Genomic DNA, 14,453 nt, shown 5'->3' with positions numbered 1-14,453 from the left:
CTGGGCTGGCTTTACCAGATATTGCAGTCTTTCTTCTATTCCCTGGTGCTGTAGTGGGAGGAGAACTCAATGGTGAGCTGGCAGGTCTCTTAGAAAAATCCTGCATACGATTTCTATCAGTGCTGCAGTTCTCCTCCATGTCAGAGTCAGTGCTGCAGGGAGAAGGAGTGAGAGGAGTGAGAGAAGTGATAGAGGGCGCTGTGACGCACTTCCCTCCGGCGCCATGTTGATTTTTTGTTTGTCCAGGCCTCGGATAAAAATCCGTCAGTTTTTTATCTCAACGCATATCAGGCTGGAGACTTGACAAAACCTGTAAAATGCAAAAAATTTAAAACCATTTCTGTGGCAAGTCATGGGGATTTTACCATGCTTCTCACAGTCCTTCACAGCCAATAACCCGTTTGTAAATCTTACTCCGAGTTAGGTCATATTCCCTATCTACACCTGAGTTTTACTTACGTTCATGTAGAAAACTCTGTGCAATACACAAAGTAGTGAGCTCCGCTTGCTCTGTACTCTGGTGAACTCTGTCCGCCTTTTTAATACAGTTGATACACAAGAACAAACTGGCAAATGATGCTCTGCTTCCCAGCAGCCTAGTTAGACAATATAAAACATTACAACCTTTCTAGAAAACAATCAGGCCAATTTAAGAGAATGTTAGCTGTCCAAGTGAAATAGTTTGCAAGTATATTTACAAATGAAAAAGTGACTGCTGACAAAGCTGAGAACTCAACTATTTAATGTTGTATGTGAAAGAAAAACAAAATCCTCAGATAAACTCAGGGGTTTTAAAACTCAGACTTTGAAATATGTTGTAGTCGCACTTCTGCCCCATCACTTACTATGCCGTTAGTAAAATGTTTTAGACAAATCCATTGATACATGCAAGATAGCGCATTTATTTTCATGCAGGAAAAATACGGTTTTTGGGACTTGCGAGCCAAAACACAATTACTATTTGGATTTCCGCCATGTTTGGACATTTGTTTTTAAAGTGTATCTTTTTTTGTTTTTGCATTTGTTTTTGCAGCTTTGTGTATTTAGGGGGTGAGGAGAAGCTGCCCTGCTTGAGCAGACAATTGCTAAAAGCCTGTTAAAGAGGAAATGTACCTATATCTTTAAAATAACAGCAAACCCACCTTTAGAAATGTTTAGTAATGACAATCTACAAACACATACTTCTAGATAATTGCAGGCTTTTTATTCTTTGCATACCTTATTTTTCTTTCCTTCCCCATTCTTCTGACAGTGACCATGTTTACTAAGAAGAGATTAATATATCCGCCTTTACTTCCTGGAACTCTGGCACATGTGACTAAGACATGTGACCATGCACATCATCTCAGTGGAGGAAAATGCCTTCGCAAGATCTGGTGAGATTAGATTTCCCAGCAATACTCTGCTGATTTACCCTTCTCAGGATGCAATACTTGGGCACATTACATCATTTGGGCCAAAGTGGACCCAGAAGTGGATATTTGTAAGTAAATGAAAAACATGCTTGTTTAACTAATGAATGCAAGATGATTTTATATGCAGGGCTGTATGGTGATGTGACTCACTGTTCTTGCTCCCATTTAAAGTAGACCTTTACCTCTAACTAAAATTCACATGATTCACTATTACCAGTACTACCAGGTATTTCTCTTCCCGCCCAGCTGCCAATGAATAGGTGGGTAGGTGAAGGCAAGTTAAAGCGCATGTTTGGATAATAAAAATAATGTCACCCAAAGCGCGATCGTCTGTGCTGGGCGTATCCGTGACCGCGCGGAATCGTGCACGATCCTGGCAGGAGCCACTCTCACACGAGGCTGCACATTCAAGGGAGTAGTCTCTGCTCCACTGCACAGAGCTCAAATAACCTTAAAGCCAGAGAAGTGGCCAAAGTGGCCTTCTGGCTTTCAGTTCATTGTAAATTGCCAAATAATGAAGTTAGGCCTGAATCCAAACTTTACGAGGACAATTCAAACATAAGGCCATTCAGCTGAGTCAAATGACTTACATGCAGTCAATGAAACAGCTGTCTGCTTGCCAGCATTGTCATGTTATTTAAAGGTTGGTGAATGCTCTTCGCAAGTTGGCACCTGCAGCTCAGCCAGGTATGAATCCAGTTTGGTCTGACATTTTGGAACTAATTGCAATTAGATTTTGTACTAATTGCACATTCAATATTTTCTGTGGCTCGTAAAAAAGTCAAGAATGTGTCTGTAATCTGCAGGAAGTTGAAAATCTCCCAAACATTTTAAGTTGTAACAGTGTATAATGAGCTCTGAACCCAAAGTTCACAATAAAAGTTTAAGAAGATTTGTTTCAAGTCTTGTGAGGAGTGCACCACAGCAACATGGTTATTAAGGATTTAAAGTATGGCATTTAGGCTGAACCAAGGTTTTACGATTTTTTTCCCGGTCTTTAAATATCTCTTGATTTTTGTAAAGGAGTCTCTTTTGGGTACCGGGCATTCATATTTTCTAGTACTTTGTATGAAATTACTGTGGTTGGCTATCACAGGGGAATTAATGTATGTTTCCCCCTAATTTGCCACTTCATTTTCTAAGCATTTAGGTATTTGTTAATAATTATCTCAGTGCATGCCTATAGATTGCATTAGGGTACCTCCCAAAGCACCTTAAAGAGTTCCCATCTCAAGGTAGAGGAATGGTGTTGTAAACCTCATTCTTCAAGTCTTGTATTCTCTGTAGGCACTCCTGACACACAATGGGGTTTTCTAACCACAGAGAACCCATTATCAAAATCTTGGAGGGATCTCGCTGAGTTGTTAATGTCAATAGCAGTGGAGAATAATCTATTATTACTCTTGGAAAATATTACATATTTTGGTAAGAAGATCCTGTGTAGTGATACATAGGAGGGTATGATCTTCCTCCAAATTACATAGGAATGCTAGATTATCAGGGTGTTTAATAATGCATTTTTAAGTAGCCAGATATTTAGGCAAATGGCCTAATGTGTGTGTGGTGTAGTCTTTATTTATCTGGATCAGTTATTGTATTGAAATTGTCCATGGGGATTATAGGTCCTATGGCTATGTCATATGTACAGCCTACTATGGCACGTAACTCTTGAACGGTGAAAACAGGAAGTAGATATAAACTGTCAACTGAAAATTTTGTACAGAAAGTTATAGCAAATTACCTCGCAAAGTCCAGTCCGATCTACTCCACAGTTGCTCTAAGTGTTTTAATAATAATAATTGAAACTCCTCCAGAGATATTGGAGTAAGTGGTGTAGTACTCATGTGCTACCCAGTTTTTTAAAGCATAAGTGCCTTTAAAACAAAATGTATTTATCCTTTTGGCACCTTCAAGTTGACGTCACCACTCCTTCCCGTCCCTGAGAGAGATGAAAACTTATTGAGTTACGATAGGCCAGACCTCAGTTGTTTGTTGACAACCTGTGGCAGACGTCTCCTTCTCCTGGCTGCACATGCACAGTAAATTCCCTCTGACTTCTATGGGGCTCATCTTCCTCTGTCTTCTGGTAAACGGTGATGTCAGCTTAAAGGGGCCAAAGGGATTAGTGCAAATATGCAAAAAAAGACAGTTCCTAAATAATTCTCCACTTACAAATAAGGCATGGTGCATTAGGGAAAGATCACAAAGCAGGGAAAGCCGTTGCTGTTGTGCATCCAAATGCATGTCCATGCTCCTCCAAAACGGGATGATGTCACCTAGGTTCTACACGTTGCATACATTGACTTCTTCAGGGGTGACACTATCCTAGTATTTAATGGCAAGATGTTTACTGTAACCATGGTAGCCTCCTTCACTTCCACACCGACTCTCCTGGCCAGCCATATTTACAAACTTTTTCAAATGTACACAGAAACTTCCGGCTAGCTATATTCACATCAATGTATCTCTTAGCCATGTATAGCATCATGGTGATATTCTTGAGCCAGAGATTAGCCCCAAAAAGTGAATAAATTGGCCTCATCTTGACTGATGATCCGGAGTTTGACAGGTTATATCATGCTGTAAGGTAAGTCGCTCTCACAGAGCAATTTTTTAGTCAAGAGAAAAGATGTGTTCTGTTTCTGTGTGACTACTGAAAAGTCAGGTTAAAAATGATGTTGTTGCTGTGGTACTTGGGGGCACTGATGGACCTGGCCGTCCTGAGAATTGTGTCTTTGTCTTGGAAATGTAAAAGTTTAGTCAGTCACAGCCATGGTGGAGCTCCAGGAAGAGGTAGTTTGGACAGTATATGATGTGCCCCTTGATAGCAAAAGGGTAGACAAGTTATGTGCCCCTTGATAGCAAAAAGGGTGGACAAGTGCTGTGTCCCAATGCAGGTGCAGAACCAGTCCTCCAAAAAGTGCTTAGTCTGCGGGCCCTCAGGTACCTCCGGGAAGCCAAGGAGTCTCATTTTGTGCCTTCTCATCCTATCTTCCATGTCACAAATCTTGGTTTTCTGATCTGCTAACTCATTCAAGGCTAATCTAAGATTAGAAGATATGGGGAGATGCAGTTTCTAAAGCAAGCAAAATACTTTCTTGTATTAAAAGAGGTATAGACTCCAGAGATAGAGACATAAACCTTAGGAGCTAGTTCTAGCTAGCTCTGTAAATTGTTTAAAAAAATATCTGGATGTATTCCTAAATGCACAGAATATTACTGGATATTGAGTTCTTATAGGTATATTAGGCATCAGAGATTGTTTTTCCAGGGAATATCCGATTGCCTTATGGGATCAGGAAGGAATTTTTTTCCCCTGGAGCAAATTGAACCATGCTTTAGAGGGTTTTTTTTGCCTTCCCCTGGATCAACAGGGTGTAATTGTTAGCATAGTGTTCCGTTTAGGCTTTTCTTCTTTTTTTTTTTCTCTATAGGTTGAACTCGATGGACTTGTGTCTTTTTTCAACCTGACTAACTATGTAACTATGTAACTATGTCCTCTACTTTACGAATGCTGTTCTGTAATGGTAATTTTTTGCAAATTTAGCATATCTTGCTTTAAAAAAAAGAGGGATCTATTCTCATGGATTTAATTTGTGTGGTCAGCATGGTTTTACTGTGTTAAATTGACATCTTTATAAAAAGCAATGATTCGGCAGTGTCCTAATCTGTTGTGTGGGAAGATCAGGTTTCTGTATATTCCTGTGCAGAAAGGTCTGAGGCCTTCTGGGAGCCATCTTTGGCCAGAATCTAGCTGAATTTAGCTAGTTTATCACTGTGGTTTTCAGTGATTTATTGACAATTTTGCCCATATTAGTGTCTGTTGTGTGCCTGCAGGAGGAAGTGTCTCCATGCAGAAGGAAGAGGTTTTACGTCGGAGTATGAGAACAACATCGATGGAGCTACCTGAAGATGCTTTCTCACATAATGCAACTTGCACAAGCTCCCAAGCAGATCACATTTTAAAAAATCCTAAATGCAGAGCTCTAGATACTTACTGAAGGTGTACAAACTTTTTCAAGTTATACAAACTATATATACAAGTATTATACAAACTATAATGTAATTTATAGGTGAATAATCAGCCTGTGCACAAGGACCATTAGGGCTGAGACTTTACACTTTTTTCACATACATAAATATCATGCTGTACAGTACTGAAAACCAAGTACACAGAATATAAAGATTTTGAATTGAAGCATTGTGTGTTTTTACAGCAAAAACACTGTAGAGTTATATAGCAGGCAAACAGAGAAAAATTCTACTTCTGTACCATTCGAACATTTGCAGATGGCACTTCTACATGTAACAGCCATTTAGACTAATGTGGGAGGAATCTGCAAGCAATCTCATAATCATGTTACAAAGGGAGACACAAGCAACATTTTATGGAGGAGATAAAAGCAAATGAATGGAGAAAATGTAATTTTCTACCAATCTCACACTTGCTTCAGGCAAAGTGACTGTCTTTTTACATCCACGAGAATGGGGGAATAAATAGCTTATTTGTACTGTCAGCAGGCTACATTTTCATACCAAACATGAAAACAAGGTTTTGCTTAGCTTTCTGAATACACAATTCAAGAATGTGTACCAGTATAGTTCAATTGTGTACAACTTAATTTTATGTGCATTAATAGTGTCATTCTATGTAAATTAGAATTCTATACAGCAGTTGGGAAGACCACGGTGCTCTGATATAGCTGGCAGCTAAACATCGCCAGTTGCACACTGACAACACTTTGTGATAATAGGAAAGGAACAAATTACATTATGTCTAAGGCTGGCCAAATACTTTAGAGGGTGGCTGAATGTGCAGGTTCAGTGTAACACATCTTCAGAGTGTAGAAAAGCATTACACAAACTTACAAGGTTGCCTCTGAAGACACCTGGGCTATATACTTGTTCTAGATCAGTAATTCATTAGAACGTAAAGACAGGAAAAGGATTATGCCCTGGAGAGTGCGTCTTTAAAAACAAGTCAACAACAGCTGCTCCCATAATTCCAGCATTTCATTAAGTCTAAACTGGTCAAAGATATAACACTTATGATTTTTTTTTTTCTACACCCAGGTATGCAGGTTTGTATTTGAATTCTAGAAATGACTAAAGTCAGATGTGAGATCACATTCACAGGATCCAACCACTGAGAGAATTACGAAAAATCTTTCCATAAACATTTACAAATCAGTTTCGACAAAAGTGAATATAAATTGTATTGAAATGCTGACAATTCTGGCATCTCACCCACGATCAACAAATTAGATTTCTTAAAAGATCTGTGTTTTTATCAATATTGGCTAAATAAGTGGTGCTATTTTTTTCATGTCTATAGGTAGCCTTTGGACACATCAAACAACTCCGAGCCAGTCAGAGGGAAGGCATGCTATCGAATGAAATATCCAAGTAGGAAAATACTTTCTGTGGTCCCCAGAAGCATGTGAAAGCCCAAACGTAAGGATCTAATTTTAACCTAACAAAAATGGTTCTATATTATTGCTGTTTAGACCCTAAATTATTAAAACCATAGTCTATGTACCATGCCCTGGTGAAAGCAAAGAAGCACAATGTTTTTGATATAACCTGCTATTTGAATTTGTACTTCTCTGTGTTTTCATTAGCAAAAGGGGGTCTTTGGACTCCTTACCGTTCACCTGTTCCATATAAGTACTTAATGATCTGAGTGGTAGAATTAACATGAAAACCTGGCATTTACAAGAGGGATGTGTTGCCATATTTATTAAATGGTTTTGGAATCCAAGATACATTAAAATTGTAGCAAAAAGTTGGAGCACTGAAAATAATTATTTCAGTCTGTGGCATATGAGTCAAGTGTCTCAGCTACATTTACGTTCTGTGCTAGCCTACAAGCAGATCCTCAGCTTTTTATTACCACTGTGGACACTTGCTGCATTTGGAACATCTAACAAGCTTTATTCACTTTGATCCGTGTGCTGTTTCTGCTACTTCGGGCCTGAGATGTCAAGTGAATCTTTAAACATCCTATCATATGCAGGGATATTAAAAAATAAAAACAAGAAAAAAGGATGGAACTCTTCCTGCACAGCGCTAGTTGTCCAATGTGCATTTAGGTTAACTTTTGCTTTATCCACTCCATATGGCAGCTCATCATTATACGTTATATGTAAATTTAGAATAAATAAGTCTTAAGAAGCTCTGATATAAGGGGTTGGAGAAAAGTAAACCTACATCCATTTTTTTAATGTTCTGGGTTTAGTGAGAAATGGCCGGATCCCCCAATTAGACTTTTCCCAGTAACCTCGGCAAGGAGAGATCTAAAAACTTTGGGCCCTACTTTAATAGCTACAGCTTGCCTCAGGGCTTGTTCACACCTTGTCTCGGCCCGATCCAGTCTAGAACATTTTTTGTCAGCACCTAAAATGCATCACAATGTATTCCTATAGTATTTCTGGGCTCTGTTCACACTAGTGCAGTCCATTCTGTGCAGGGGAAAAAATGCTTGCGAAAGCAATGGACTGCACCTGAAAGCCCATTTTAAATCACCGGAATACGTCAAAAATGCATTGCACCACGTTTGCAGATATGATCCAGGTCTGATCCAGCCAGGGTGTGAACAAGCACTGAAGCAGAACCTCTTGGTTCCTCTAATTGAAGTATATTTTCTACATATTCCCATGATTAAATCACTCAGGGGACTGAGACCAAGGTACCATTGTTCTCCCCATAGATTTATTTGAACCAGTAAGCTTATTTTACAGTAGAGTCCTGGCTATAACACTGAGACCTGTGTGGTAGGGGGACTTCTGCCTATTTCACCAGATACGTAAAACCAGATTTATTGTTATCAACTACAAGAAGAGGGGTTGTACTTACTTCCTTCACTTTGGCTGTCTTTGTTTGAATTGTAAACCTACAAAAAAAAAACATTAAAACCATATTAGAGTGTCTAGGTTAGAGAATTCATAAAATTACTGCCATCTAAATTTCAATCCCGCCAACACATAAATGTCTGTGAATTATTATACATTAAATTTTAAAAAGATTGCATAAATCTTTTATGTGTTCTTTTCACTGTTTAATTATAACATCTACTTAATAAAACAAGCAGTATTCATTTCCTTTGGTTTGGAACCATCTTTAAAAAAAACAGGAATGGGGAAAGCAAATCACAAAATGAGTGTACCTTCAGCAGTAATGCGGAGCTCCAGGCAAATATAAAGTAAACACCATATATTCTTAATTATTCATTCAAAAAATATTTTTACATACAATTGGAATACAAGTACTTGAATCTGTCTAGCTATTACCCCCCAATAATTGTCTGCACAGCAGCACTCATACTAAGTGAGAGAAAGGTAGAACTCGGAAACATTTAGGTTGTACTGCATTTGCCCATAGATATCAACAGTGGCAACAAAAAGTATGTGAACCCCTTCGAATTAACTTGTTTTCTTCAGTAAGCTGCCATAAAATGTGATCTGATCCTCATCTAAGTCACAACAATAGACAAACACAATGGGGGGAATTTATCAAAACTGGAGCATACAGAATCTGGAGCAGTTGCCCATGGCAACCCATCAGCATCTCTCTTCAGTCTGCTCAGGTAAGATTTGAACATGAGAAAGAGAAGCTGATTGGTTGCAGTGCAAATCTGCTCCAGATTTTGTCTGCTCCAGTTTTGATAAATTGCCCTCAATGTACTTAAGCTGATAGCACACAAACATTTCTAATTCCGTGTGTCTTTATTGAACACACCCATTATACAACCACAGTAATGGAGGAAAAAGTGAACTCAAACTTCAACAAAAGCTAATTGGAGTCAGTTACTGCAGCAAAGGGAGTTGTAGGTCTCAATGGAATACAAGAACGATGAATTGCAGCCAGTACATTCATTCATATACATGCATTTATATTGCTAGATTGTAGATATTCATCACATAGCACTGAATAGTAAAAAGCTCTTGCACACGAATATATGATTTTTTGTTTATATATTGAGTTTATAAGAGAAGTAAGGAGCAATAAGGAGTGGCACACTAAGCACTTTACATCAGAACAGCATCGAATAAATGATACACTAGCGCTACACTATTTATATGAATTAACATAGAAAACATTTGTTTTCTGTGTGCCCTTGTGGAGGCATGTACATGTGAATGTGCCTTAAAGATTTACAGCAGAAGAACGGTTCCCAGCCGTAACACCCAGCAGGTAAAATGGGAGTAGGAAGCAGGGGCGCTAAGCTGCTGAAAGAACAATTTGAACATCTTCAGTGTGTCTACTTTGAACTTTGAGGATGAATTGCCCCATAGTGCCTGCAGATACAGGGGTCAGTGAGGGCATATTTAAAAATCCATTAAGAAACTAATATATATATATACACATATACATACATATACATACATATACACACACATATTGCAATATGAAATTCTGTTCACATTATGTTTCAGCAATCAAAACAAACTAAATTTTTAAATGCACTCTGCACACTGTTGCAGAGAACATATATTTTAATGTGAAAAAAGATAATGGCTAAATTTACTAGAACATTTATGTGTGTGTTTTTAGTTTTTTTTTATGCTGCTGCAGTATAAACTAGTCTGGCATAACCTACAAACAATGATGTTTCTTTCTCCTAAGTTTAGTTTGTCTTGGCATGTACAGCACTAGGACATTTCACTTTCTCTCCTCAGAGATTATTTCCTTCTACAGCTAATTCAAATAAAATAGAGAATCTGGCAAATGGAAGGACCATCTATCATGTGAGATAAGATATTTCATAAGGTGTTGCAGTTCATGAAAAGGACACGCATACAGAAATCAGCTCATATACGACCCATAGTAGCTGGTCATATCCTGGTTTGTTTTCTTGGGAGTGAAAAAAGAGATTTACTAAAAAATAGTAAAATTAGGACTGGGGACTGAGTGTATTTCCTGTACCAAATCCTTTAAGTTTATTTAAAGAGAACAAAAAGCAATTGTGATACCTCTAGTAGGATCTGTTAACATGGTCAACAGGAGTTCCTGTCCCTTGCATATAATTGCAGGCCTTTGTTTTTTTTACTACATTTATAAAATAAATAAATACAGTAATAGCCGACATGTAAGCATGTACATAGATCTAGAGGTACATAACACAATCACTTTAAAAAAACCTGACCCATGTGTCAATAGGAGTATAACCTGAGAGAGGTAGAGCTGAAAACTTCAGCTGAAGTTTACTATTCTACAACATCATATAAACTTATCACAGAAGCACCTTGTGTATTAAAAAGTACAGCACCAGGAGCGCAAAAGCATTTCTAATATCGATGTTACATGGTAAAAATATAGCCATTCACGTGTGCAACATCTCCTCCAATAGGCGGATTCTGTCCACTCTCTTAAACCATTCCTTAAATCCCTCAATACATTTCCAGAAGTTAGACCTTTCTCAACCTCTACCCAGCTTTTCTGGGGAGACACTATAGGTCCAAAACTACTATTTGAGTTAAAGATGGAAGAAATATAATACTTTTTAAGATCTTGGAGGAGTAAACCAACTATACATTTTTGGATGCCAATGATGTCTTGACTTAGTCAAATTGTGGCAAGGAGGGGCTCCAGGGAAATAATAAACAAAAGTGGGCATGAGAGGCATGCATGGCAAGGGCCATTGTACAGTTGAAAGGGTGGTTGAGATGAAAGTAATGCTTACTTAGGCAGAGGGAAATAATTATTGGTTTGAAATCCAGGTTATCAGTTTGGGTCCCAGACCCAGATATAGGAGGGTCGTGAGCATAACACAATCACATTAAAAGCATGACCCCAGTCTACCCTATAAAAAGCATTTTCTGCATAAAACTGGTAAATGGCTCTAACAACATGCAGGATCTTTAGAGCAATATGTGTTAACAAGAATTCAGGTCACGTTGGATTGCCCAAACTAAGGGAGTATACACACCTACAGAAGCAAGGGGTAAGGACCTCTTGGTATAACTGTCAAACCCAGGGCTTTTGATGGTATAGTTTTATTGGCACTGGCAATTTTTTCAGGAGTAATAGTCATCGATAGGGCTTGTAGGGCTACATTAAATAGGAAAGGAAGCTTAGCAAGTTTTAACTAATCAATTGTTGACAGGCAAGATTGTTTATTGGAGTTATAACAAGTGCCTCTGACCGGATATAAATTTGATAAAATTCACAAAATACCCTGGCCATGTTTGTAAAAGTGTGGACCAAAGAACTGGATTTATCATGAATTTTGGCTATTTATGAAGCCAATTCTTTAGACTTGAGGGCTCTCACAAGAAGCTTTCCAGGTTTACCAAATTCATAATATCTTCGAGCTACTAAGTTAAATACACACTTATGGAAGACTCGAAAACTTGCTTAAGGAGGTTCCATTTCTTAATCAAGTCAGACCATTGCTGGAGTTGGTGGGTGCCATTATGTGCATTCTACAACCATTGGACTTCCTGAAGAGTTTTAATGTGAAGATCCTTTCGTTTTATGCTTAGTACCTATAGCTATTAACGCCTGGAAACAACCTTTGGATTTCCCACAAAGAAGCGAGGGATATATGTAGACCATCATTTTCTCTAAAGAAAGTTTTAAGTTTTCATTGACTAGGTGGGTGCAGTGCAACATGCACCCAAGTTAGTTTAAATGAGCAAATAGGGTATGTAGAGAGTGTAAAAATGAACAAAGAGATGGCCCTTGTTGAATTCTAGCAATTTTTTTAAGCAGGCATTTTCTTGATCATGCCTCACAGGACATGGAGTCCACCTGGGAATGGTAAAATCAGCCTGCCAACTTTTGATGTTAAGTTCTGTCCAAGCCAGGATTAGGTCCGCCTCTCTTAGAGCTATGTAACATACGGTGCCTTCCTGACTGTAGATGTAAACCACGGTGGTGACATTATACGTGTGAATCCTGGTATGATGGCTCTGTAACAAGGGTCCAGCATATCAGACAGAGCTAGAGCTCTGACTGATATGCTGGATCCTTGTTACAGAGCCATCACAGAAGCCACACATAAGGAAGGCAGACTCTCACGTAAGCACAGGTGCAAGAGCTCCCTGAGGAGATAACCATCCACTAGCAGATCGACCAGGATCTCACTGGGAGCATGAGGAAATAACAGCATACACAGGGATCGTACATAAGAGGGAATATGCGCACAAGGGATAGTGCTTTGTACAGGGGCTCAGATATAGAGTGTACACACAGGAACGTTTTTTTCGGTCGCAACTCCTGCGCAGGTTAAATTGGTGCAATTTAATTCTGAATGCAGATATATACACAATACCTGTAGCAAGTATTACCTGCAGATTCCCAAAATACAATCTTGGGGTTCTTGGACTCAGGATGAATTTGGTGGGCTGGCCAGTCCTGGGCAAATTAGTCATCATTTATAGATTTTTTTTTAAATTACATTGGAATAATTGATTTCAAATAATTGGATAATCTTTTTAAACTCCTTGACAGAGTTACCGGCATCCACAACTCTTCTCAAGGTTTTTTGAGAGCTCTTTAGAAATTAGCATGACACCACACACATCAATAACAAAGAAAAGACCAGACCCTAGATATCGAAGGTGTAAATAAAACAGGTTTCACCTGCATACTCCCTAAGGAGGTTCCAATCATTGGAACCTAATCTGGAACAGATTATAATTTCATGGATTTGAAGTGGTGATAAATGTAGGGGTGTGTGTACTTGTTCTAGGTGACAAATCTGTACAGACATTATATTATGAGAATTAATATATTGAAGACAACACACCAATTTTATGTGCCATTTGTTCAAGTATATTACCTTTATCAGTAGTCATTGTTTGAATAAAGATCTGTTTGCCTGTCTAAATAGGTTTAAAAAAAAAAATTTCCATGGATTTTACTTACTGTTTCACATGACTGTATATACACACATGGACTATAGAAGAGTAAGAGGTATTTGGGCATTTCAAATTAGATTTCAGATTCTTTTAGGAGTGGTACGTATGAGAGCTAATTCAGTAAAACTAGAAAATGGGAAAAATAGCACAAAATTGGAAGTGCTGTCTACCACAACCAGAACTTTCATTTAATTTTCATTGAAAGATGAATCACTATTGGTTGAAATGGGAAACAATTTTAACGTTTTGCTCACTTTAATTTCCCTGCTTTAATTAATTAGACCCATAGTTGATAATAAAAATAATATTATTAACTGAAGATATGTTAACTGGAAATCGATATCTATTTTGAAATGCTGAGCAGCTCTAATAAAAAATTATGTCAGACTGGGTCTTGCCATTGGTTAAACCCTTAGCAGATGTGAGTACAACCTTTGCCAGAACCAAATGAAATATAAACTACTGCTAGTCTGACACACAGATTTTGAAGTGTGTTTTAAGAATCACAAAATAGCCACTTGTATGGACTGTCTGTGTGTGCCTTCAATTCAGCTTTCTCTATTTTTTTGCACATTTGACGAGAACCAGTCAGGAAGAAATATGGAAGAAATATACAAGCCAACACTGTCAAATACATTTAAAGGTGCAAGCTGTGTAGCTACTATCTTTCTCTGTGCTTAAGGCTGGGTTCACACCTAGGCGTATCGAATATGCACGTTTGTCGCACGTTTTGTGTCGCACATTAGACGCACGATTCGCGGTAAAAACAAAAAACACGCAACAAAGGCGCGTTTCCGAGGGCTACTTGGCTGTATCCCAATGGAAACGCGTGACAAAAACGCCCCAAAGAAGCTCCTGTACTTCTTTGGGCGTAGGACGTTTTGTAGCGTGTTCATACGGCCTGTAATACGCCCAGGTGTGAACCATACCCATAGGAAATAATGAGATTTCGGTGTTTGAGCGTTTTGCAGAGTGTAGGAACACGCTACAAAACACCCAGGTGTGAACCGGGCCTTACTGCATCCTGAATAAAAAAACAGATGCTTTTTATGGGTAACCTGAGCTCAGTCCAGCACCACACCCTAATAAACTTTTGATTGACAACAGCAACATGCTAAACATATATATAAAATAGGGCTGTTACCGATTAAAATTTTCGTGTTCGATTAATTTC

At 38.4% G+C, this 14,453-nt stretch overlaps 1 protein-coding gene across 1 annotated transcript in view; it reads right to left on the bottom strand.

Annotated features, from left to right (window-relative positions):
* ARHGAP26 (Rho GTPase activating protein 26) overlaps positions 1 to 14,453 on the bottom strand; it is a 389,295-nt gene that overhangs the window by 217,011 nt on the left and 157,831 nt on the right. Inside the window, 1 exon segment of the mRNA XM_018562857.1 lies at positions 8,271 to 8,307. Within this exon segment, the coding sequence (XP_018418359.1) occupies positions 8,271 to 8,307 (37 nt within the window).

The sequence above is a fragment of the Nanorana parkeri genome, unplaced genomic scaffold (genome assembly GCF_000935625.1).
Source record: "Nanorana parkeri isolate BGI_ZX_2015 unplaced genomic scaffold, ASM93562v1 scaffold607, whole genome shotgun sequence".
Lineage (NCBI taxonomy): Eukaryota > Metazoa > Chordata > Amphibia > Anura > Dicroglossidae > Nanorana > Nanorana parkeri.
This window is presented reverse-complemented; position numbering and strand designations above follow the sequence as displayed.